The sequence below is a fragment of the Camelus ferus genome, chromosome 4 (genome assembly GCF_009834535.1).
Source record: "Camelus ferus isolate YT-003-E chromosome 4, BCGSAC_Cfer_1.0, whole genome shotgun sequence".
Classification (NCBI taxonomy): domain Eukaryota; kingdom Metazoa; phylum Chordata; class Mammalia; order Artiodactyla; family Camelidae; genus Camelus; species Camelus ferus.
Window position 1 is genome coordinate 3,619,373 of NC_045699.1, and position 25,606 is coordinate 3,644,978.

Sequence of the window (25,606 nt, forward strand, 5' to 3'; positions counted from 1 at the left end):
GAAATGAATGCAGTTTGATGAGTAAACATACCACAGGTCTGGGTCTTTACGGTATGCTTCCATTCATACAAAGTACAGAAGGAGGCACAAGTGACCTGCGCTGACAGATTGAGGGAGCTGTCCCAGGGAGGGAGTGGGTGCAGGGAGCACGAGGGCTTTAGGGGGCTTCTTGCCCTCATTTGCTTCCCATCTTGATGGTGGCCGCACAGTGTGTTCAGTTTGCAAATATCCAGCTGGTACACTTGCTTGCACTCTTATGTATGCGTGCTGTATTTCACAAACACCTTAGGGGAAATAAAACAAATCTTGATTCCTTGAGAGAGGAATAGAGGGATCCTGGTGTGTGTGTCCAGTGATTCATATTTTTCTCACCTCTTAGGAGGCCCATGAGGGGGTGGGCTCACAGTACGCACGTGGGGAGGCCTTTTCTGTGCTGAGGCACTGTGGCACTGCCTTTTGCTTAGGAGCGAGGTGCTCTGGTGGGTGGGGGAGTGCTGCACTCCAGGGACCTAGGCTGACAAAGGCAAGTTCATGGATGACCAAAGCAAACTCAAGGGCTGCTGTGTTTGCCCACAAGAAATTTGACAAGGCGATAACACACAGCTCTTCCAGCTCTGCTGTCTGGACACAACTGAAGGTGAGCAGAGGCAAACCAAAATTCCCTGTCAGTGATGTCAGAATGTAGGCATGCTTGTTTTCCCAGGAGGCTCCCATGAACAGCAGGCAGCCTAGCACCCTGCCATGGCAGGCAGGCAAAGATATCTCATTAATGTGCCCCCAGAAGCACTCCTGGGGGGCCCAGGAAACTTTATAGCTGCTGGTTACACAGCTGTGTTCAATGTGTGCAAAAGTGGCCTGTACATTAAGATGTGTGCACTCTTCTGAATGTAACTTATGTTTTGATAAAAAGTTGACCTAAAATCACACTCCCCACAGGAAAGAGGCCCAGCTCCATGGAGTGGCATCCCAGACCTTGGTGATGATAATAGCAGCAAGAGCCACATTCAAGCAAGTCATTTGTTGAACACCTGCTGCACACAGGGCTTAAAGCTTTACAACAACCTTCGAGCAAAGAATAACCACCCCCAACTTACAGAGGGCAAACTGAGGCTCAGGGAGGTTAAGTCAGCCAAGGGAAGTCAGCTACTGTAAGGTCTGTCTCCAAGCTGGCACTGTTGTTTCCAGCTCTGCTAACCTGCTGGGGTGTGGGGGTGAAAACCACTGCAGGGGGTGGTAGAAACACGGACATTCTTTTTTGGAAGGGAAGACTGAGTGGAAGGCCTTTCAATGCCAACTGGCCCCTCCCATAGGCTCCCAGGACCACAGCCACTCGGGAGGATGCCACTCCACCTGTGAAATGAAGAACCAAGTCTGCGAGGACCCAAAGCACACTGAGGGGTTGGGAAGACCTTGGCATACATGCTTTTGCAAATCAAACACCCCAACAGGAAGGACTGGGTCGTAGCCATGATGCACTATGCACATCGTGGGTGCCAAGGGCCAGGTGGTGTCCCCACCTGGAAAGGAGCCTGCTCTGGTGAGTCAACTGCCAATGCCCCCTCCTCCTGAGGGTCTCCTCCACATCTGTTGCAGGCTCTCTTCTCACCATCTTCCAGGGGCCCTTAGGGTGACAGGCCAGTAGGGAAAGAAGATTCCTTCTAGCTACTGAGTGAGAAAAATAAGCCTTTTGAAAGAAAGTTTTAAACTGATTATGGGCCCACAATACTACAATGGGACAGCTGGGGATCATCAGGGGGAGGGGCCTCTCAGTAGCAGAGGGAGGGGTCCTGGGGAGATGCCAGGGCAGTGGGACCCTGGCCTCAGACAGCTTCCCTGAGGGAAGCTCTGGGGTTTGCGTGAAGTCACTCAGGCCTGAATGAGACTGTCAGAAGGAGAGGCAGAGTGTCCCCAAGACTTCCTGTTCCCTCGGATAGGATGTGTCCCCCATGTTCAAATTCACAAGCAATCCCTGGACGAGCTCAGCGTGCCTTGAACACACTCCTGTGGATGAATGTGGGTTTGTGCTGACCAACAAGTAACTCTTGCTGCCTGCGTCTACTTGTTCCTCAGTCCAGACAGCAAGAGTTTCAGGTGCAGACCCACAGTCACTTGGAGCGGGGGGGTCAGAGCAGCCACAGAGAACAAGACTATGCTTTGTCTTTTTATTATTCTTTATTTACTGGTCCTACCAACATGACCCTTTACCCAGGCCCACTGTTCCTATGTGCACTGGTTTTGCAGACACTCACGCCGTATGTCTGGTGTCCCAAGTCGTGACTAATTTCTCCTTCCTATTCCTTTTTCATGCTGGGCCTTGTTTTCTCAGAATCTCAAGGCATTTTTTTGTTTGTTTGGGTCTGTGTAAAGGTTCCTTGGCAGGAGAACATGCATATGATCTTAAAATAAAGACAATATTCTGACACTAAGGTAATGCACAGAAAAAAATACAGTACTCAGACATCATTGCAAATAAATACCCCATACAGATGAAGTTTTCGTAAATGTAACATTATTTCTTAAGAATCAACACTGTAAGAGAAGGTAAAAATAGGGGTCCCTACGACTAGGAATAAGAAATGCTTATTCCAGGAAACAGAACTCTTTCATTCCTGCTACGTATATTATTATAATTTGTCCTGAATTTTGAAGAAGGGAGGAGACTTCCTCTTCCTCCGCGGGTACCAATTCGATCATTCGCGCAACCTCGCTCAGCAAAGCAGGACGGGACGCGGACCTGGTTTGCTAAGGGGCTTCAGCGACTTCTGTTTCCTGAAACTGACAGTGATTAGTTACACCAAGCAAGAGAATACAGAGCGTCTCTCTCTCTCTCTCTCATTTGCAAAGAGCACTGCGGCTCACCCTCACCCCCTGCCCGCGGCCGACAGGGCCGGCGCCCCCGCCCCCGCCTCCGCCTTCACAAACATGGCGTGCTATTCACACAGCTTGCTTAACTTGTCCCGCAAAGTCCATTCGGTTCCCAAAGCACACCCAAGGTTTGCGTTCACTTTCGTTTACTCAGCCCCTGAATCTGCAAGGATCTGCGCAGTAAAGCATCACTGACTAACAGAATTTTGTACAATTGCTGTTTTCTTTCCCTCGATGAAGACGCCCAGGCTCAGGTCTGAAGGTGCACACCTGTTCACACGGACGGGGCCACACAGGCCCCCAACATTCCCAACTAGCTCTTCACTGCCTGTTTTAGAATACACCAAGCTGGGACACCTCCCTTAACCGATGAAGGCACTGCTGGCAATGGTTACTAACAAAAAGGCGTTGAAATAGAACACCTTAAAAATCAACGACTGTAGGATTTTCTAAGTGTACCATAATTTGGCACAACAACCAGAGTAACAAAACAATTCCAATTTGGAATTTCACTGGTACAGTTGTATAAAATTCTGTTAATCAGTCATGCTTCACAATGTCCTAAAACCCAGAAAATTCTGGAATTTGTAGGTAATACTACTCATTCAATAATTTATCCTTTTGTCTTCAAGTGCCTTTTACTGCTTAACCAGAGCAAAGGTCAAGTTTTCTTCTTGTTACATTGAACTATTCCTAAGAATAATAATAATACAATATGAAAAAACCCCAGAATCGGAATACCCTGGATTTCTTAATGAACATGGCATTTAAAATCTGTAATTTCAAACACGAACCACAATGCCGTATGATCTAAACGGCTGCTGAACCACAGCGTGGATACAGTTAGCTGGGCTCCTTGCCGGGTTGAAGCCTTCACCTAAACAGCCTAGAGCTACACGCGAGAGGACACGTCTGTGTCCCGTGCTGATATCAGATCAACACACTACTGGGAGCTAAGACGGAGCGCTGCAGGACCACGAGACAGACTACGGCATCTGAGACCATCTCTATGCCAGGGATTAAAGAAGCAAATATAATATCAAAGTATCAAAAGTGCACAGGTTGATCAGATAAAAAAGGAGCGTGTGTAACAGGGAGACCCCAGTGGTGAGTGTTTCTAGAGGGTTCCTAAGCGAGCCTGGTGGTCGCCGTCCAAGCGGGTTCTTCAGCACTTGCACAAAGGCCTTTCCAAGCAGCAGCTGGCAGCATTCTCAACATTAAAGCTTTTTTTTTTTCCCTCTGCCATTAAAAACTTGGGGAATGCTATTTTGAAAAGAATTGCAGTGGCATATCCAAAACCATTTCTAAGTGGACTTTTAGGCTGCCCTTCCTTCCTCTGCGTGGGCCCACGGGAGGGGGGAGGGGCTGCAGTGTGACAGGGCCGGCGGCCGAGTCCTCCCAGCAGCTACTCTACAGCTGGAAACGGGAGAAAACAAGACAGCGTTAGAACCTGTCAGGCAACTGAAGCTCTCACCAAGCCGTGAGGGCACAGGTGTGTTAGTTGGCAGCGGAGAAGACCTGCGTGTGTTAGCGGGGGGCCGCCAGCTCCAAGGGCCTCGTGAAGACCCGTTACGAGTCTGGAGGGAAGCGGCGTGCCGGGCTTGGCGAGGAGGGCAGAAGCAGTGTGCGGGGCCAGCGGGCAGCTGTGCCCCTGCAGGTCCCGTTTGCTGAAGGGGGATGGCCTGACACCTCAGGTGGAAGGGGAATCCAAGACCTGACATCCCATCAGCAAAGTGGCCGGGGGCTGGGGACGGGCACTTGGAAGGGAGGACACATATGGTCCATCCTACGCAGCTTCACCACCCTGGCGGTCTGCCAAACCCCAGTTGGTCTGGGCAGCGCCTGGAGTCTGCTGGGGACTGAGACACACTTGGCAACTGGGGAAGAGTGGAACGGGGGCAGACAGCTGTGTGTAGGGGCAACGCAAACTCCCCCTCTGGGCCACAGAGAGAGGAGGCAAGGACTTGCATCCAGGGAGACTGCAGCTTTACTGCTGGTGGCCCCCATGGATGACGTGACAAGGAGAGAAATACTGGGAGAGGTTCTGCTGCCAAAGCTCTGGTGTGGCTGCTGCCTCTGAGAACGGGGACATCCTGTGGCTGCCTTTCCCGCCTGTCACCACCCCTCGGAACTGCACTGACTGCCAAGAAGCATATCCTTCCCACTGTGAATCCGAGAACCAGCACAGGGTCCATGCAAGGCTCCTTTCCCACACTGGTCTGGGCTCAGGCGACAGCTATGGGACCCAGTCCCTCATTTCAGCCTGGCTCCCTGGCGACTCAGGGGGTTTCTAGAGCCCTGTTTCTTGGGAGTGTGAAGCCCCCCCGGAGGAAGGCCTGATAATGGGCAGAGGGTGAAAAAACCCACCCGAAAGCTGGGGACACCCTACGTACAAAAGGACAGAGGTCTGGCCAGGCACTTGGGAAGGTTTCCTTATTGAAAACAAACCCAGGCCTTTGGCTTGCCAACTGGTCACCTTGCAGGCCACCAGACAAGCATGCAGATCTCAGAAAGAGAAGCTGGGCTGCCGAGCTCTGGCCTCAGGGTGTGGCTAGGTGTGCCTGCGCCTCGAGCACGACCGGTGCCCAGTGCACGAGTGTGCCTGGGCTGGAGGACGCAGGGCTCAGGGCTGCTCTATCTCTGGGTTTGGGGAAAGGAATTCGGTACTTCTGTCCCAGATATGATTTGCAGCGAGATGCTGCACAAACTACAAAGTAATTCTCTCTGCAATCTGTGCCAAGCACAGAGCGTCCTCCGAGGCTGCACCTGGGATGCAGGCTGGAACCTCTAACACTGCTTTCTGGGAGCTGGCGCAGCACGACTGCATCAGACACATGCAGGGAACATGCAAGTCTCAATGCAGGTTCGGCCCCTCCCAGCGCGAGCCGACGGCACCTGGGCCCTGGGGGGCCACATCTTTGCCAGGACGCACGGCTCCAACCCCACCATGACTACTCCACTGAGAGCTGTGAAGGGTGGTCCTGAGGGGTGAGGAACAGACAGAGCTCGCGGTGTCCAGGTGGAGCAGCAGGCTGCCTCGGCTAAATTCTTCCCTCTGTGCGTTAGTCACGGTTAAGGCCAGCCTAGCACCATGGTCCCGCTGCTGCCGGGTTAGTTGAGGTGAAGCGGACAGGTGACGTGCGGCAGGTTAGCTGCAGCGGGCGACCTCGCAGCCCTAATCACAGTAAACGTTATACTTCTCGCCGCAGAGCACTTGGGCAGCGAGCCCGGCACCCTCAGCCCTGTCACTAGCGCAGGCGCAGGTGTGACTTACGCTCGGGGTGCCAGGCTTGGCCTTGGAGGTGGCCTTGGCACGGCCCCGCCGGGTCTGCTCATGGTCCAGCTCGAGCAGTTCCAGCCGCTGGGTCAGCGCCAGCTTCTGCTGGATGGCCATGCGCAGCAGCGAGTTGAGTGTCTTCTTCTCGTCCTCGGCAGCTGCCAGCTGCCGCTGCATCTCATCCAACTGCGTGATGTACTCGTCACACCTGTGGGGGTGCAAGAGGCGAGCGCGTGGCTGAAGGACCTGGGAGAGCCAGCAGAGTGTAACCTCCAGGTGGCCAAGGGGCAGCAGGCTAGAGGTGTGGTATCACCTGGCTCTCAGGCTGTGGGGATGAACCTGAGAGCAGGACTTGGTCCTGGAACAGCCCATGCACACGTAGGTGCTTAGTAAGTCTGGGACAAGTGGCCAACCAGAGCCTGGGAGAGGCACACGTGGATGCCACAAACAGCCCCATTTTGGCATCTGCTGAACCGTGACATGTGCCCCCATGCGGATAAGGAGCTGGGTCTGTCCCTGGAGGAGGGAGTGTGGCCTGGGTGGAGGGGGCGTTGGGTGTGCCCACCTTACACCCCGTCCACGGGCCATCAGCAAGCTTAATCCTTGCCCAGAAGTCTGCAATCTCAGTTCCACCTGAGAAGCCAGGCTTTTAAATCAAACGATGTAAGGAAGCAAGGGTCAACACAGCATGTGCTGAAGGACCGACTCACTGGGAGCTCTTCCCCAAGCATTCTGCCCCGGAGGAGAGAAAGCTTCCAGAGAGGCCTGGAAGTTTCTTTCTTTGTCTTTGCTCCTCTCCCCCACATCACTGAAATGCAGGGCATGTCCAGCACCCTGACACGAGGTGAAGCAGGCCCTGAGCTCAGTTCTAACCCTGTTTAACCCAGAGCCTCAGCCTTCCTACCCTGGAGGATGTGCCAGGACCATCAGGGGACACCCCTCCATGTCCCCCTGACATTGGCCAGCAGGTGGCGCCGCAATCCTCTGAATAGGGAAATGCCCAGAACCAGGTTTCAAAGCAGCCTCCACTTCCCCAGGTTTCCGGGCCACAGGACTGGCCTAAGGCAAGCTGCTGCCCACCACCTTACAAACTCCAACTGGCAGGATCAGAGGGGGAACACTGGGGCCCAGGACTGCTGGGATGGGAGCCTTCCTTCTAAACCTACAAACTTCTCACCAAGTTCTAGGGGGCAAACTCCTCATCTGTCAGTTACTGACCTCAAATACAGCTTGTGTAACTTGCCCACCTGTTTCCCCTTCGAAGCTCATGCCTCCAGCCTGGCCACTAGGGACCTGGCCTCTTAACCTTTTGCTTCCAACTTTCTCACGTCACGTGCAAAGAGGAGACAAAATTGGGGCCCCTGGATTTTCACCAACAGCAGAAATGTGATTTCCCACAGGGCCAGGCTCCCGGGCTGCTGAGCAGCGACAGGAACGGTACGTGTTACCTGGTGGCGAACATGGCACGCAGCGAGGAGAAGGTGGCCGCGTCCTCCTTCAGAGCCTTGAGCTCGTTGCGCAGCTTCATCATGGTCTCGGTCACCATGGCCTTCTCGTTCTCGTACTTGCTCTTCAGGTTGGTGAGGGCCACCTCTGCCGTCTGGGGGTCAGAGAAGCAGAAGATGGGCAGGGGACAGGTGCAAGGGAAGCCCTGCTGCCTCGATGAGTGCCCGGACCAGGGCCCCAGCTAGCCTGCGGCCCCTCAAGACCCCGGCCCCTCCCCACAGCGCTGAGTGACATTTCCTCACGTCCTTCCTGGAGCAGCAGGACCAGCACGGGGTGGGGGTGGGGGGCCAGGGAGGGTGAGGAACGCCCCGCCCCGCCCGCTGGCCCACGCCTGCTGGACCCGAGCGCCATGCACACCTGCTTGTTGGCCTTGAGCACCGTGCGCAGCGTGGTGATCTGCTCCCGCTTGGTGCTGAGCAGCGACTTCAGCTTCAGGATCTCCTCCATGAGCGCCTCCCGGTCCTTGTCTGCTGCGGGGCCCAGCTCCTGAGAGGCCAGGCGCTGCCGGGACAGCTCCGTGGTTCGGTCCACGGCTGCCTGCAGGTGCCGTATCTGGTCACGGATGATGGCGATCAGGTTGTAGATGTTCATGGGCTCCCGGCGCGGGTCACTCAGAGGCGAGGGCAGTGAGGAGCCAGGGGAGGGACTGCCGTCCCTGGCCCCCTCTGTGGCTGGCGGGCCCTTGGGCAGGGCCGGGGAGTGGCGCCCGCGGGCCTCAGGGTTCTCACGGTAGTAGTCCAGCACCACAGCGGGCGGGCGTCTCGTTGTTGCACATGCACACGTGGTGGTACAGGCTGGCCAGCTCCTCGCTGAAGGTCACCAGCTCGTCCTGCGCCACGCTCAGACTGCCTTGGGTCTCGCCCGCGACGTCACTCACCTTCTTCAGCTCCGTCTGCAGCCGGGCCAGCAGCTCACGGTCCTGGCGGCTGGCCTTCTCCAACAGAGAGACCTTCTCAGTGAGCGCCTGGCTCTCGGCCTCATGACGGCCCTTCTCCTCGGCGCGCTGGGCCTCGCCGGCCTCGTGCGCGCTGCGCAGGGTCTTCAGCTGCTCCCGGAGCTCACCGGCCTCGGCCAGGGCCACGCGGTACTTGCAGGCCAGGATCTCGGGCCCGTTGATGTCCACCTCATAGTAGTCGCCATCCTCATGGCTGTCTCGCTCCTTCTCGCTGTCCAGGGCCGTCCGGCGCTCCTTGCTGGCCTGCAGGCGCCGCAGGGCACTCAGGTTCTCCGTCAGGCGGCTCACTTCCTCGTGCTGCTCCGACAGGGCCCCTCGTGCCTGCTCCAGCTGCTTCTGAGTGTCCTGCAGGGTCGCCAGCAGGCCCACCTTCTCTCGCTCCATCTGCGAAGGCACAGAAAGAGGCCCGTCAACAGCCCACAGGCGTCCCTGCGCTCAGAGGGCCTCGGACAGTCCCAGCAGTGACCACAGCCAAGCCAAAACCATCACCCTGCTAGCCTCTGGCAAATTCGGGTGGGATGTCACACGTGGGGCTGTGATGGCTCCTTCCCTCCAGACGCCTGCGGGGATGAGTGACCCCCTCCTCAAAGACATGCAGCAAACCAAGGGACCAGGCTGAAGACCTTGGGGTTCTGCTCAGCTGGGGCAGGAAACCCTGATGTGACCTGTCTATAGGACACAGCACAGGAAACCCTATGTGGGCTCTTCAGAGGGACATAAGAAAACCTCTGGCAGTGCCCAAACTTCAATCTTGTAATCAGAAGCCTACTTCCCTGGGCACCTTCCACCTGCAATGCTCTTCTACTTAACAGTAATGCAGTATTTAAACTAAGTATAAGTAAAAGAAGGTGCACCACACCGGCAGAGTGTCAAGCAAGTGCTGTCCGGGTGGCCAGCACCATGGGCGGGCAGGACTGGAGGCAGGGATGGGGAATGCGGGCCCAAGGCCCAAGGCTGTGATGAGATCCAGGCTGGGTGGGATCCCCGTGCCACCTGCCCACTCACCTGCATTAGCTGCTGCTTCAGCTTCTGGATCTCAGAGATGTTGAGCTCGCTGAGGAGGTCGGAAACGAGGCTGGGGGAGGGCGGTGGGAGGCCGTCCTTGGTGGGCGTGGAGGTCTTGTTGTCCAGTGGCAGCTTGGCGAGGCCGCCATGCTCGAAGCCGTTGGCCAGGGCCTCGGCGTCGTCAGTGAGCTTGAGGCCGTCCAGGGACACGTGCAGGTGGCTGGTGTACAGGGAGTCGTTGATGCTCATGTAGTGCGACAGCTCCTTGCGCAGGCTGTTCTTCTGCTCCCTCTCCGTCTTCAGCGTCTCCAGCGCCTCCTCCAGCTGCCGCTCCGAGATCTCCTTGAGCCGGATGGCGTCCTCCAGCTGGCTGTTGAGGTACTCGGTCTCCTCCTCCAGACGCTTGATCTCATGCTTGAGGCCCTCAAATTCCACCTGTGAGAGAGAGGGCGACACTCTGCTGCGCCCGAGGGATCAGGAAGCAGCAGCAGCACGCCTGCTCCGCAGATGGGAGGCTACAGATGCTCAGAGGCGCCCACAGGAAACGCCTGTGACTGGGACACATGTGCACGTGACATGAGCAGCACAAAGCCTGAGACATGCTCGGGATTGGAGACTCCGTGGAAATCAGAACACAGCCACGCTGCCAATTTATTAGGAGCCTTAAAAAGTTACCAAGTGTGTGCTGATTTTAAATTCTACAGAACTACTAAAGTAACACACTAAGAGTTGCGTAAGTATTTTAAGATACATAAAATGCGTACCTAGATGTGCACTGTGACCACTACCTCTGATCATATTTCAAAAATGAAGGAACTAAAGCTCCCACGGAAGCAGGAAGTGCCTCGGCTGCACACACACCCAGACTGGGAGAGGCTCACACAGGAGCAGGAGCGGCGGAATCCAGGGTCGCGCTTGCTAAAGGTCTATTTGCAGGTGGACAAGACATGAGCAGACAGAAACTGATGCTTGATGTGGGTGCTCAGGGTCTATGCGCCAGTTAAAAAACATCTATTCTTCTGTGATATTTATGCAAGAAATAAGGAACAAAACCACTCAGAGGCAGGACTAAGGGTCCCTGAGGGTAGAGGACCGGGGTAGGAAAACACCAGGGAGGTGCTGGGCTCTACCACGTGCGGCCCAGGGCCCGGTTTCCCTCGTCAGGATGCGTGTGTGTGACTGCAGATGAGCAGTGTCACAGACGGCCTGATGCGTGGCCGGAGGCAGAGCTCCTGTGTTCCTAGGAGGAGATCCACTCCCTGCTGGCTGTCAGGGCCTCAGAGGCTCTGCTGTCAGAGTAGATACATGGGCTATGCTTCCCTATGCAGGATTTAAATACCCAGGTCTCTGATGTTTGGGGTTCCTGGGATAAAGGTCCTTCCAGTCCCCACCCTGTAGAGCTACGGTTCTAGGAGAGGTGGGTGGCAGGTGCAGGCCTTGAGGGGCCTGAGGGCCCAGGACCAGCTGGGTGTCCCAGCACAGGAAGAAGCGATCATCCTCTGTCACAGGTGGAGGCGACCCTCCTGCCCCTGTCCTGTCATTGGTGGAGGTGACCCTTCTGTCCCCATGCTATCACAGGTGGGTGGAGGTGACCCTCCTGTCCCAGTTCTGTCCCAGGTGGAAGTGGTCCTACTCATCCCACCCTTCGTTAGGGTTACTCAAGGGCATGAGATGACAGCGCAGACGTCTCCACACCGCTCCTTAAGGCCCACCTGGCTTCGAGGCCCAGGACCACACGAAGGTCAAAGGGGGCTGGCAAACCTGAGACAGTAGGGGGAATGGGTGAGCCGACAGCTCTAGGGTCCTCCAGGGCACCTGAGAGGAGACGAAACTGGACACCTAGCCTCTGGCATTTTTTGGTGTCACCTCTTCATCACCTCCTGTATTTCTTTCCATTTTTGTTGGGCCGGGCCCACGGCCACATCCCTGGACCACAGCAGAGCAGGGCCGTCGGCTAGCACGAGGGAGGGAGCACCTGCAGCTGCGGGGAGAATGAAGCAAGGGTGAGGCCGGGCCTGGCGCGGACACTTGCCTGGTTCTGCCGGAGCACAGACACCTGCTTCTGCAGGCCGATGTTCTCCTCCTCCAGCTCCGAGTAGTCCTGCAGCAGCCGGGCCTCCCGGAACTTGTACTCCTTGATGTCGTCCCGCAGCCGGCCGCGCTGCAGCTCCACGTTCTGGTTGATCTGCAGCGAGGAAGGCGGGTGTGAGCAGCCTGCCCTCGCTCAGACGGGGGCTCAGGGCGGCCAGGCCCACCGTGGTGACCCGCACGGCCAGGACTTGGAGTCCCAGGCCTGCCACGTTGCCCAGTGCGGTCACCTGAAAGGGAGCTGGGGCCCTGGGCTGTGTGGTACAGAGGTGGGCAGTGCAAGGTCTCAGCCAGCTCTGACCTTTGGTTTCTTCATCTGTAAACGGGGTTAAAAGCAGTTCATCACACGCTGCTGGTACTACGTCCAGTGGTGCAGCGCTATGGAAACACTCCACAGCTACTTGAACAGTCAGCACAGAGTTACCATCTGACCCGGCAATGTCCCTCTTTGGCATTCACCCCACAGAAACGAAAACACATGCACACTTGCGCACGAATGTTCAGACACTATTCACAATAGCAAAGATGGAAACAACCCACCTGTCCACCCGCTGATGAAGAGATAAAGAATATATGGTGTATTTATATGACTGGATGTTAATCAGCCATAATAAGAAATGATATACTGACACCTGCTGTAACTCAAATGAATCTTGAAAATAATATTCTGAGTGAAAGAAGAGGTGTTAGTGGTCAATGTATTGTATGAATCCACTTGCATGAAATGTCCAGAACAGGCAAGTCCTTAGAGATAGAAAGCCGATCAGTGGTTGCTGGGGAGCAGGTGGAAGGCAGGATGTAAAGTGACTGCTAAGGGGGTTTCTTTCCAGAGTGATGCAATATTCTAAAATTGAATTTGGGACAGTGCATAAATTTGTAAATATACTAAAACCCACTGAGTGTACACTTTAAGTGGGTGAGTTGCAAGGAAGTGAATTATCTCAATAATGCTGTAAAAAAAGAGTTCCTGCCTTTGAGTTGCCTTGAATATTCAAGTATCATGCAGGCAGAGAGGCGAGCGCAGACCTAGCATAAACTCTGCAGTTAAAACTGTTGGACAGCAGCATGTAAATCAGTGAATTAGAGCCCTCCCTCACACCTACACACAAAAATAAACTCAAAATGCCTGAAAGACTTAAACTTAAGAGAAGACACTATAAACCTCCTAGAAGAAAACATAGGCAAAACATTTCTCTGACATAAATCTTAGCAATGTTCATCTGAGCGCAGTCTATCCAGGCAACAGAAATAAAAGCAAAAACAAACAAATGGGACCTAATTAAACTTACACGCATTTGCACTGCAAAGGAAATCATAAGCAAAACAAAAAGGCAATCTATGGAGTGGGAGAAAATATTTGCAAAACACGAGACTGACAAGAGCTTAATTTCCATAATATACAACGTAATAACAAAAACCAGCTCATACAATTTAATAACAAAAAAAAACCCCAATCCAAAAATGGGCAGATGACCACACAAGCAATTCTCCAAGGAAGAAATACAAATGGTCAATAATAGGCCCATGAAAAAATGCTCAATATCGCTAATTACCAGAGAAATGCAAACCAAAACTACAGTGAGGTATCAACTCGTACAGTCAGAATGGCCATCCCTCAAAAGTCCACAATGACATGCTGGAGAGGCTGTGGAGAAAGGGGAACCCTCCTACACTGCTGGTGGGAATGCAGGTTGGTGCAGCCACTGTGGAAAACAGGATGGAGATTCCTCAAAAGACTAGGAATAGACTTATCATATGACCCAGGAATCCCGTTCCTGGGCATATATCCAGAAGGAACTCTACTTCAAAATGACACCTGCACCTCAATGTTCATAGCAGCACTATTTACAATAGCAAGACATGGAAACAGCCCAAATGCCCATCAACAGATGACTGGATAAAGAAGATGTGGTATACTTATACAATGGAATACTATTCAGCCATAAAAACTGACAATGTAACGCCATTTGCAGCAACATGGATGTTCCTGGAGAATGTCATTCTAAGTGAAGTAAGCCAGAAAGAGAAAGAAAAATACCATATGATACCACTGATATGTGAAATCTTAAAAAAAGACAAATGAACTTACTTAAAAAAAGACTCACAGACATACAAAACAAACTTATGGTTAGCAGTGGAGGGGAAGGGATAAATTGGGAGTTCAAGATTTGCAGATATTAACTACTATATATAAAATAAACAAGTTTCTACTGTATAGCACAGGGAACTATACTCAGTATCCTGTAGTAGCCTATAATGATAAAGAATATGAAAATGAATATATGTATGTATATGTATGACTGAACTATTATGCTGTACACCAGAAATTGATGCAACACTGTTAACTGTCTACACTTCAATAAAAATAAATCAATAGACAGACAGACAGGCAGACAGACAGACTGTTGGGAATTAACCAGCTGCCACGATGTGCTGTGTGCCAGGACCAGGTCCCTTGGCTGATGTTCTGGGGCCATCTTGTACATCACAGGATATTTAGTAGTGACTTGAGCCCTACCCACTGGATGTAGCCCCCTCCCCTGTTGTGACAACTGAAACTGTCTCCAGACATGGCCAGTGTCTCCTGGGGGCAGAATGGTGCCCTAGACAAACTCCCCATCTCACCCCACATTTCCGTTTCCACTACTACAAGGAGCCTTCCCCACATATCCACAAAGATCTGACACCCCGAGGCCGATACCACCCAACCTGAATCCTTGGCTAGAAGCACTGTCACCCACCGGGCCTCACAGCTCGCTCCAGCCTCCTCTCCCAGCATCCTGGCCTCTCTGCTGGTACTGAGGTTCCTTGTGATCACATCCATGCATATGCTTTGTAGACAAGATTCTAAGAGTCCATTTAAGTACACACAGAACAGCAATGTTGGACTGGTAAAATGAAATAGGACAGAAAGAAAAGAAAAAAAAAAGAAAAGAAAAAAAGAAAAAAGAAACGGAAAAAAGGAAAAAAGAGAAAAGGAAAAAAAAAGAAAAAGAAAAAAGGAAAAAAAGGAAAAAAAAAAAAAAGAAAAGAAAAAGAAAGAAAAAAAAGAAGCAAGCAACAGAAAGGGGAGAGAGCCATTATATGTATCAAGCACTCCTGACAAATGCTCACTACCAAAACCTCCAGCAAATGGAAGGATGCAGGCCCCTCACTAAGTGGGAGGTACCCAAGAGCCGACACCAGAAGAAACAGACACCCAGTTACTGACTGGAGAAAGGCAAGGCTCACCCAGGAAGCACAACTCCTGTTAGGACTCGAGCTGTGACATCAGTTCTTCCCTGGGTCTCCAGCCAGCTGGCACAACCTGCAGATTTTGGACCTGCCAGCCCCCACAACGGAGTGAGCCAAGTCCTTACAATAAACCTCTCAATCTCTCTCTCTCTACACACACACACACACACACACACACACACACACACACACCCTACTGGTCTGCTTCTCTGGAGAGCCCCCACTAACACAATGACTGACATATAAAACCCATGCTTGCTGCATCCGTCTTGGTAAGGCAAGCTGAGCACACCCCACCTTGGCGTTGTCCCTGCAGGCCTGATGCAGCTGCTGGGATCACCTGCCTGCTCTCAGGAGTGGGAGGACACAGGAGGTGAGATGGTGAGACGGGGGTGGGGTGGGGTGGGGGGGGTAGCTATTGGTCACAAACGATGGAAATGGGCTTTATTTAAAATTAACTCCCCTCAATGAAACAAGTGGTCCTGAGGTGAGAAGAAGAGACAGACCATGGGCCAGTGGAACTGCCCAGGCCAAAGCCCTCTGCACCCCAGAACCCGTGTGCCGGGGCTGCACCGGGAACCTGAGCTGAGCTGAACCCTTACACAGTCTTACTGCTCGACAGTCGTCTTTGTTCTTTGAGGTGATTCACAAACCATTAAGCTGACTCACTGAAAGTGTACAATTGAGTGCTTATAGTTTATTCAGAGTTGTGCACCATTGTGTATTCCAAAACATTTTCATCACCCTAAAAAGACACCACACACCAATTAGCAACCACCAATTTGCTTTCACAGAAAGGGACCTGGACGTGTGGCCTCTCTGCCTCCATACTGGCACTGCGCTTGGTGTTCAACCACCCCAAGGGGCATCACCCATCCCTTTACTACGGAGCACCGACTATACTGGGTGCTGCTCGGGGCTCTGTCTTGTTCACTGAGGCTCCCTAAAGCTGCCCGTGCTTGGCACCTATGTTGCCAGCTGGTGTCAGCTGCCACCGAGGGAAGCTCTGTGTAGGTGGGAAGGGGTGCTGTACTAAAGTCAGTCTGGGAGTCTGGACTACGGAGAAGCCAGCAGCCTACGCTGCAGAAGCCCAATCATGGCACAGCTGAAGCCAGGGCACAGGGAGCACCACCCCGCATGGGAGCACTCTGAAGCTGGTCTGTACTCTCCCTCAGCTCAAGCCCCAGGACAGGCCTGTGGCCCCACGGAAGGCCAGGGTGGAGGTGGGAGTGGTGACGTCCCAGGCCTGTCAGAGCCGTGGAGTCTGCACAGGGAGAAGGTGTTGACAGAGGCAGAGACTGGAGCATCGGGGACACAAGACAAGGAACAGAGGGTCGCTGCCACCCAGAAGCTGGAGAGGCTCCATATGGAGCACAGTCCTGCTGGTACCTTCATTTCAGGTACAGAAAATACAAGAGAATAAATGTCATTTTCAGCCAGTGGTTTGTCACACTCTGCTCTGGTGCCCCCTCCACCCCCAAAACCCAAACATAAGTTTACTAACAGGAAAAAGACACTGCTGTGACAAATACCTGACAATGTGGAAGTGGCTGTGGAGCTGGGGATGGCCAGAGGCTGAAGGAGTTTTGAGGAGCAGGACAAGAAAAGGCCAGATCGCCTTGAGACCACTGGTAGAAATGTGACTGTTTTGGGTGATTCTGGTAAGACTCAGAGAAGAGAGCCATGGAGAGAGCTGTCTTAGGGAACACATGTACCGCCATGAAATGCATTGGGAGAGGGGTGATGTTGGCTAGAGGTGCTCCCAGCGAGGCCTCAGGAAGCAGTGAGGAGCAGAGGAAGGCTGTTCTGGATGGCAGTGGCGGAGAACCCGGCTGAACATGCTCTGGTGCTGGGTGGAAAGCAGAACCAGGAAGCAAGGAACCTGGATGATTTGCTGAGGAGATTTTTAAGCAGAGTGTTGAAGGTGCAGCCTGGTTTCTCATGGTTGCTTATAGTAAAACGTGAGAGGAGAGAGAGAAATTGAGGAGAGAACGGGTAAGCAAAAAAGAATCAGAACTTGAGGACCTGGAAGATGCTCAGCTTGTCCTTACTGCAGATGAGAAAGCGTTTCTCTGGAGACAGCACCAAGGGTATGGCTCACGTCCAGTTCATCAGCTGGCCGGGAGGCCAGCAGGCCCTCTGCTTCCCAGGTTCCAGAAGGCAGAGCAGGGGGCCACTGCAGACTGTTCTCAGGCCTTGAAATCTGAGCAGGGTTTTCTCTGCTGGGCATTATACTTGCTGGGACCTGTGGCCTCTTTATTCCTTCCATTTGCTCCCTTTTGGAGTGAGAATGTTTCTCCCCTGGCCTCACACTGTATTCTGGACGCAGATAATCTGCGCAGGGAGGAATTCCACCTCAGGATGGACCATCCCTGAAGTCTCAGCATTTCCTGATTTAGAGGATTTAGATGTGATCTGGGACTTACATGAATTCTGAGGGCCAGAGGGTCGGATGTTACGGGTTTTAACTGTGTTCCCCCAAAAGATATGCTGACGTGCTAAGCCCTGGAACCTGTGAGTGGGACCTTACTTGGAAACAGGGCCTTTTTTTGCAGATAGAACCAAGTTAAGATGAGGTAACAGGGAACTAGAGTGGACCCTAATCCGAGGGCTGGTGTCATTGTAAGAGGGAGAGTTGGAGATACAGACACCCAGGGAGAAGGCCACGGGAAGACAGAGGCAAAGACTGCAACACAAGGACGCCAGTGGCACAGGACGGACTCTCCCAGAGAGCCTCCGGAAGACACCATCCCTGCTGACGCCTTAACCTGAGCTCCTAAACTGTGAGAGAATGAATTTCCGTTGTCTGAGGCCCCAGTCTGTGGTAAGCTGTCACAGCAGCCACAGGACATGAACACAGATCTGGTCTTGCCCTGCTGAAAGCTGGGCTCAGATAAGGGGAGCGCCCAGAGCGCCTGGAAAGAGCTGCATGGGGGTGTGGGCAATCACACCAGGGGAAGGGAGAGGATAAAGGAGCCCCGGCGCTGTTAACACCCGGCCAGCCTCTTACGGGAAGGGTGCTGTGGTTGCCGCCACCTAAAAGCTGTCAAGGCACAGGGGATGTGTCTCAAGACAGCCTGGGTGACTCCAGCCCTTGTAGGGTGGCCCTGCCCACTTGGCACGTGTGCTCCTGGGGAGCCACCAACTGTCTTTATTGCAAACGTGCCGTCACTCAGATGGACCCACACCTGGAGCCTCAGTACCAGTTGTGAAGATGGCTCAGACTGCTTCAGGCAGGGGTAGGGGCTGTGCGGAGTACTTGGGGTGGCAGATGCCCTGGAGTGGCTGCCATAACTTGGTTCACCTCTCAGAGCCTTGTCTCCGCTCTGCGGGTGGCAGCGATGCTACCTTGCGGGAAGCTGCAGCCTTTGCGCACGCACCCAGTGCACCACACCACCCTGCGGCGGGCCACGCGGGCTGGCCACAGCTGGCTCGTCTACCTGACTAGTCTTGCCTCCAGTCAGCTGGGAGGTGCTCCCACAACAATTAGCTTTGCTCTCTTGTCTCGTCTCTCCCCTGCTTAAATGCTGCTGCAGCCTCTCGCTGGCTCCTGCTGCTCTTGGCGTGCTGTGGCTGTGAGCCCCTCGCCGGCCCACCCCACGATCGCCAGCTGCCCTGCACAGAGCCTTCTCGTTTTCCGTGGACTCGGGGGTGCATGCTCATCCTTCTGCCAGAAATGCCCTGTCACTCCTCGTCCTCTCCTTGCTAAGTCACACTGCGGGGCGTTCAGGAGGTACTCAGATAGGTGCAGCCTGATCTGACATGGCCACCTGAGGTGGTGGAAGCCGAGGGGGAAGGTCTAAAATCCACCAGCTCCCCACAGGTTTGCACGTCAGGACTAAGAAACCTAGCAGGTCCTGTGGTAAGAGAAACTCAGGCCAGCTTCCTCCATGGCCTGGGCGGACTTGACCTTCACGGCTCAGGACCAGAACACAGCCTCCTGCTATAAGCTCTGGGGCTGACAAAGGGCACCTGGGCCCTTGCAGGTCTGTGGGAAGGGCCTGTGGCCAGCGAGGCAAGGCACACTCAGGTCACAAGCGGACCCGGCAGGTGAGGGCGCTGCTGCTGCTGCTGCTGCAGGACCCAGATGCCTGAACTCCGGTTCCCGCAGCAGCTGAGCCTCCACCCTTTACCACCAGGAAGGGGCACCTTCGCTTGGTACACACCCAACTGCGGAGGGCTCAGACAGGCTCCCCAGGCCCCGTGGGGCTTGATTTCCCCCAGGTACGCACATTCTCCCAGGCGAGCCTGCCAAGAACAGCCCTGATGGTGCACAGTGACAGGGGACACAGGAGGCCTCACCCATCTGCACATGTGACAGTCCCTCCCACCCCCCACAGTCTGGCCCCTGGCTCTAGAGCCAGATGTCCTCCTGTCTTGGCCTGTCCACTACACACGGCACAGCCCAGCTGGTGCCTGTGGCTGCTGCTCCTGACCCAATGCCTGGCTTTCTTCCAGAACTATTGGTGGCCCAGATGCCACCACAGTAGGAGATAAGCCCTTTCTTGGCTCCTAGCCAGGATAGGGCAGGTGACATCAGACATGACTTCTGCTGGGACATCTTGGTCACTCACTCCTGGGCCTGTGTAGGTAGGGCCTGACATGCACAGAGTCCACTAGGCCAACAAGGCCAGGGGCCACTGGGACAGGAAGACTACCTAGGGGGGCCCCACTGGGCAGATGTTGACCCCTCCTCAACTCACAGGCCTGCTTCTCAAAGCAGCCCTCGCCTCACCTTCCCAAGGTAAACCCGTGGAAAGCGGTGGCACGTGCATGGGGCCTGACTCTGCCTCCGGCCAGCTCCTTGGGTCTCTGCTTCTATTTCTGCAAAATAGGGCCCAAGGCCATGTCCCAGGATGGAAGCTGGCTGGGCCTGTCCACACGCAGTGCAGAGGTCAGGACCCAGTGACCTCAGGCAGGCAGCCAAATGTTCTGCATCTTTGTCTCCCCACCTGTGAGATGAGGAAAGTAACTGGATGCCCAAAGGGTCATCGAGAGGACAAGTTTTGGGGTAGCTGGAGCTGTCCCGCATGCTGAGCATGTTTGTTACACCTGTTACATGATGGAGGCCATGCGTTCCTCTTGGAGGGTTGGGCACGGGGCAGGGATGAGCCCCTACGCCAGTCAACACAAGGTGGAATGGTAGGGTGGGGGTCAGAGGGCACAGCACAGCCGGCCCATCAGTCACTGAACCCGGACAACAGCAGGACCAGGCGCTGGGGGGAAGACACCCTCCTGTGGAAGGGCATCTCCTGGGCGACCAAGGCCTGCTCAGCTGGGTCACACCAAGGCAGGCGCAGGCTGGTGCTTACTGGGCGCAGCGCTTGGTACTGTGGCCACGTGATCCAGGCTCCTTAGCCAGGCCTAAGCCTTGGGCATGAGCCTCCTGTAGGATGGGGGACAGCCATGGAGGAGCTCAGCACAGCAGCCCGAGCAGAAGTGGCAGGGCCAGGACCAGCAGAAGAGTGACTTGAGTGGGATGGGAATAGAGCACAAACAGAACAAGTGATGGTGGGGACAGTGACCAGGGCTCTAGTCCGAGCAGGTGGTGGTGCAGAGCCTCGTCCAACCAAGAGCCCGGCATGGCTCCTTACAGCCTGCCCTGCAGTGACCAGGGGTGCACAGGCGGGGCCTTGGGAGGAAGATGCTCTGAGGACGCGTGGGGGTGGGGAGCGGGAGGCTTCCTCCTGGAGCGCCAACAGGAACAGCAGGAATCCCGGCCCCAGCAGACCTGTTCCTTAACAGCAGCGTGTGTGACTGGCTGAGCTCATTTCCTGATGTCAAAGCCAGGAGTCAGCAAGTCCCCTGCCGCTCTCCTGACAGCCCTCTTCTGGAAGAGGGAAGGGGCGGAATGAGCCTGGGCTGGGCAGAGCACTTGCACTGGCTCTCCTGGCAAAGGGCGCTCAGCTGGCAGTGAGGCTGGTCTTCCCCGTGGGCGGCCCGTTCTCTCGCTCCTGACCAGAATGCTCCCGGGTGAGGACACAAGACCGTGCCCTCCCCCTGGACCCCAGCCAACTCCCTCCCAGGTCCACAAGCCTTGGCGGCCTCCGATCCCAAACCAGGGTGGGGGACTGCTCCCTGTGGCTGCCAGCCCCTGGGCTCTGCCCCAAACCTTGCCAGTGTCCCCTCCCAGCCCTGTGGGACCCTACCTACCATACACCCTCATGTCTGAGGTACTGACCTCAGAGCTGACCACTGCGCAGAACCATCTGCCCTTCTGGTCACCTGTCACTGCCACCTGCCCCTCCCCACCCCAGAGAGTCGGTCTTCCCACAGCCAGAACAAGGCCTCGCATCCTTCCTGAAGAGAACTCTGAGGACCGGGACCCCAAGGCCACAGCCAGGACGGCAGCTCATGTAGACTCCTAGCTAGGCCTGCTTCCCTGCTGCTTTCCCACCCCACCTTGGGGACGGTGGCCCTCCCCCTCACCTCTCTCGGAGGGCGCCGGCTATCTGCCCTGTCCTCTCCACTTGCCCAGGACAAAGCTAATCCTAGGCACTGTCTACAGTGGCCTCTTCTGACTTTACTGTCACAAGCTGGCAGGTGGGTGCTGCAATTCCACTGTTCACAGGAGGAACCCAGGATTCACAGCCCAAGTGCAGAGCTGGGACCCTGCCACCCCGAGCCCTTCCTGGACCACCATGGACCACAGGGACCATCAGGGGCCACATGAAGCTGGGGTGCGGGAGAAACAGCTGGTGGGTGGCCCTGTCCCCAGGGAGCACTGGGGTTTGTTTTCCCACCCACAGCTGAGCAGCCCACCCCAGTTCCGCTGGTTACCTCCTTCAGCTCCTGGGCCACTGAGGCCAGACGCTCGTTCTCCGACTGCGTGTTAGCAAGCACGTTGCGCAGCTGCTTCAGTTCTGTCTGCAGCTCCAGCACCTTGCGCACATAGTACTGCTCCTTGGAAGCTGACTCCTGGATCAGACTCTCCTCCCGGCTCTCACCGTCCGCAGCCACCTTCTTATGGTTTGTGTGGGCCTGTCCAAATGCCTGCAGGAGACGAGATGGTCTTGAGAAAGAGCCTGGAGGCAACCCTGTGGCCAGATGTCGGGGGAGGGGGGCAGAGGGGAGTGGGTGGACACAGTGGAAGCCAGACACTAAGGGCTACATGAGGGTTGTGAGCTTGGGGTGGGGCTAATGAGGGGCCGGGGTGGGATGGGATGGAGGGACTGGCCGGAGGAACTGCGATGGGGCAGGGGTAGGAGGCCCCAGCCACCATCTCTGCCAATATGGCACCCATCGGCAGACAGGACCCTGTCCTGGGGCTGGACAGGGAAGCCCTCAGGACCAGGGTAGGTCTGAGGTCCCCTCTAGATATGGAAACTGAGGCTCAGGGAAGCGCCCTTCCCCTGTCTGATCCTGACCCCTCTATTCATTCATCCTGGGAGATACCTACAGGTAGGGAGGCCTGGGAAGGTGGGACCATAAGCCTGGCCCAAGTGAGGGGACAGAAGGACGAACCACAACGCTCAGAACCAGCAACAGGCCCCTACATGCGTCCTAGTCTGGAGACCCTGCCCACCTGGGCACAGAGCTGGAAATACCAGAGGGAAGCCGACTCATCACCCCCAGATCTAGCAAGGGCTTTGGGCTGTAATAGGCAAAAGGGTGTGTGGCTGAGGTTCAGGGAAGAGCCCCCATGGTCAAGTGCAACCAGAAGCAGTGCTGGTCTGCTCAAGTCCATGCCTCAGGTCCTGGCTGGCTCGGACCTGCCACCATGTCGTGTTCAACACCCCCTAAGTGAGCACCTTTGCATCTCTTACCCTCCATCCCGCACCACTGCAGTAGCCAGGGTGTGACCCACGTGAGCCTGTACTGTGTCTTGCCCAGGGGCCCCTTCTCACTGGCCACCCCATGCAGACCTCTGGGGGGAGACCTTGTCTTTTTACAGTGCTCCCCACTCACAAGAGGAAAATGAAATAAAGGACTACTAAAGAGCAAAGAAACTGATGTCTTTACTTCTTAAGAGAAACAGGAACATTTCCATTTATTTACTATTTAATATGAAGTCTAGGAATTCAGTCCAAGAAAATTGGGAAAACGTGCAAGCCATGTGTAAGCATGTTATTGAGCAGGACTGTTTGTAACATAAAAAACTCAAAATGTAGGAAGTGACTTGTTTCTCTGTCAGTGCGGACTGGCTAAATAAAGTAGCCAGTCTGGTCAAGGTAATTGCTCTCCCTCCCAAGGCCAGGTCTTGTTCATCTGCCCCCAGCCACTGACAACCTGCTCTGTGAAGACACTGGTTTCTTTTTGAATCAAGTCACCTTCACTCTGTGATTTCTGATGCTGAACTCCTCTTCCATCCTGGTGCCAGGAAAAGACCAAAGCACAAATCCACATCTACACAGGACCTGTCCCATCCCGGGTGGCAGCCCCGACCCCAGCCACACACCAGCCCTGGGCATGCTAGAACCTGCCAGAAGTGCAGGAAGGACCCAACCCATGGGGCAGGTGCACTGGAAAGCTTCAGCCAGCTCATGTGTGTTTCTCTAAACCTCCGGACAAGCCTAACAGAGCAGAACACTCTCATGAACCTCGAGCCGGAGTACACACATCTCATGAGGCAGTGAGTCATCATCAGAGGTTGTCCTGAGGTGGGGTGGCTAAACGCTCACTTGCTCACGCGTGTTCTCTCTCTCTCTCCCTCACATACACGTGCGCGCGCGCACGCACGCACACACACACACACACACACACACACACACGAGTCCAGGCCTATAGGACTTGGCTTGAGTCTTCGCCTCCGCCCAGCTCTCAGCCTGGGGCCTGTGAGCACCGGACAGCTTTTCAAAGACCATGCACATGGAGACTTATACATCCCCTCAGGACGGGACAGTCACAGGGACTGGATCTCTCTCCCCTGGGGAAAAACTAAAAATAACTGGTAAGTTTATGAGACTGAGCAATAGTTTCCAATTCACTGGACACCAGACAGTGAGAGGCAGGCCCCAGGTAGGCTCCAAAATGCGCCCCCACCCCCACTCTTCCCAGAAGGAACTTCAGCCATGGTGCAGAAAGAGAAACTAAGGCCTGGCAAGCCTGAGAGAAGGCAGTGCTGGAAGGCAGTGGACAAGGCAGTGAAGGCACAGAGGGGCCCTCAGTCCTTGCAGGGGACTGTCAGTGCAGGTCTGTGAGGAAGCCGCCAAAGCCACGAAAGGGCCACCCAGAGGGACAGAGGAAACAGTCCCACTGCTTGTACAGGCTGTAAGCAGCACCTGCTCCTGCTGGCCAGAGGGGAGCCCTAACCCACAGGCAGCAGGGGGAGCACCTGCAGGTCTGGACAAAGTGGAGCTGGGTAAATGCTCTCTGGTCTTCACCAACAAAGCTTAAGGGCAAAACCTGAACGGATCAAACTATATCCCAGAACAAAGCACAATAAAGAACAGGAAAAACAGCATTGTCTCCCAACACAGTGAAACCTAGAACCGGGCACCCCATCACTGGTGATGGCCGGCAAAGGGGCAGGGGAGCCGGTCCACGAGGACCAGGGGAGGTCAGAGGTGGGAGATGGGGCAGGATTGATTTCCATAGGCTCAGGAAGCCAAGCGAACACCGAACAGAACACTGAACATGCCGAGCAGGATCCAGGAAGACAGGGAAGATGGAATTGCAAGGTGTGAGATGAAAGGGGCACTGGATGGGATTAATGAATGCAAATTGCACGACACAGAAGATGAGGAAACTTGAAAAAACAACAATAAGACTACCCAAAACGAACACATAGAGGAAAAAAGACTAAAAATCCAAACATGATGTGAGCAAGGCGTGGGACAACTTGAAGGAGCCTAACACACAGCTAGAGAAGGAAGTGGTGAGGACAAAAAACTTTCAAGAAATAATGGCTGGAAAATTTCCAAATTTGATGGAAACTATAAATCCACAAATCTTAGCAGCTTATCAACCCCCACAAGCACAAGAAATACGAAAAAAAACCCTCAACTAAACATATCACAAAATTGTTTAAAACCAGTGATATAGGAAAAAAACGCTAAAATCAGCCAGAGGAAAAAGGACACACTACTTATAGAGAAGCAAACATAAGGATGACAGGGGATTTCTCTGACAAGCCTGGAGACAGTGGAGCAACATCTTGAAAAAAAACAAAACAAAAAAACACATTAACTGGAGTGCTATACCCAGTGAAAACTGTTCACAAATAGAGGTGAAATAAAGACTCCAGACACACAAAAGCTGCAAGAATTTATCACCAGCAGATCTGCATTACAAAATGTTATATAAAATCCTTCAGGAGAAGAAAAACAATACCAGATGGAAATCCAGATTTACAAGGAGTGAAAAGCACCCAAAATGGTAAGTATGTGGGTAAATTATAAAAGACGACTTCTTTTTTAAACTCCTTTAAAAAGATAATGAAGAGATTCATCTTGTAGTAACCTATAATGAAAAAGAATATGAAAACAAATATATATGTATATGTATGATTGAAACATTATGCTGTAACCAGAAATTGACACAACACTGTAAGCTGACTATACTTCAATTTAAAAAAAAAAAGGGTAAAAAAAAAAAAAGATAATGAAGAGTTCAACGCAATCCCTATCAAAATTCCAATGGCTTTTTTTTTTTTTGAAGAAATAGAAACTCATACAGAATTGCAAGGGGCCCAGAGTAGCTATAACAATATTGAAAAAGAACAAAGTGGGAGGATT

The 25,606-nt window shown here is 53.9% G+C and overlaps 1 protein-coding gene across 1 annotated transcript in view; it reads right to left on the minus strand.

The window, feature by feature from the left end:
* Positions 1-2,153: 2,153 nt before the first annotated feature.
* BICD2 (BICD cargo adaptor 2) overlaps positions 2,154-25,606 on the minus strand; it is a 54,195-nt gene continuing 30,742 nt past the window's right edge. The window contains 8 exon segments of the mRNA XM_032477411.1: positions 2,154-4,281; positions 6,140-6,350; positions 7,591-7,742; positions 8,006-8,395; positions 8,397-8,987; positions 9,609-10,043; positions 11,641-11,793; positions 21,711-21,923. Coding sequence (XP_032333302.1) covers positions 4,276-4,281; positions 6,140-6,350; positions 7,591-7,742; positions 8,006-8,395; positions 8,397-8,987; positions 9,609-10,043; positions 11,641-11,793; positions 21,711-21,923 — 2,151 coding nt within the window. The 3' untranslated portion in view covers positions 2,154-4,275.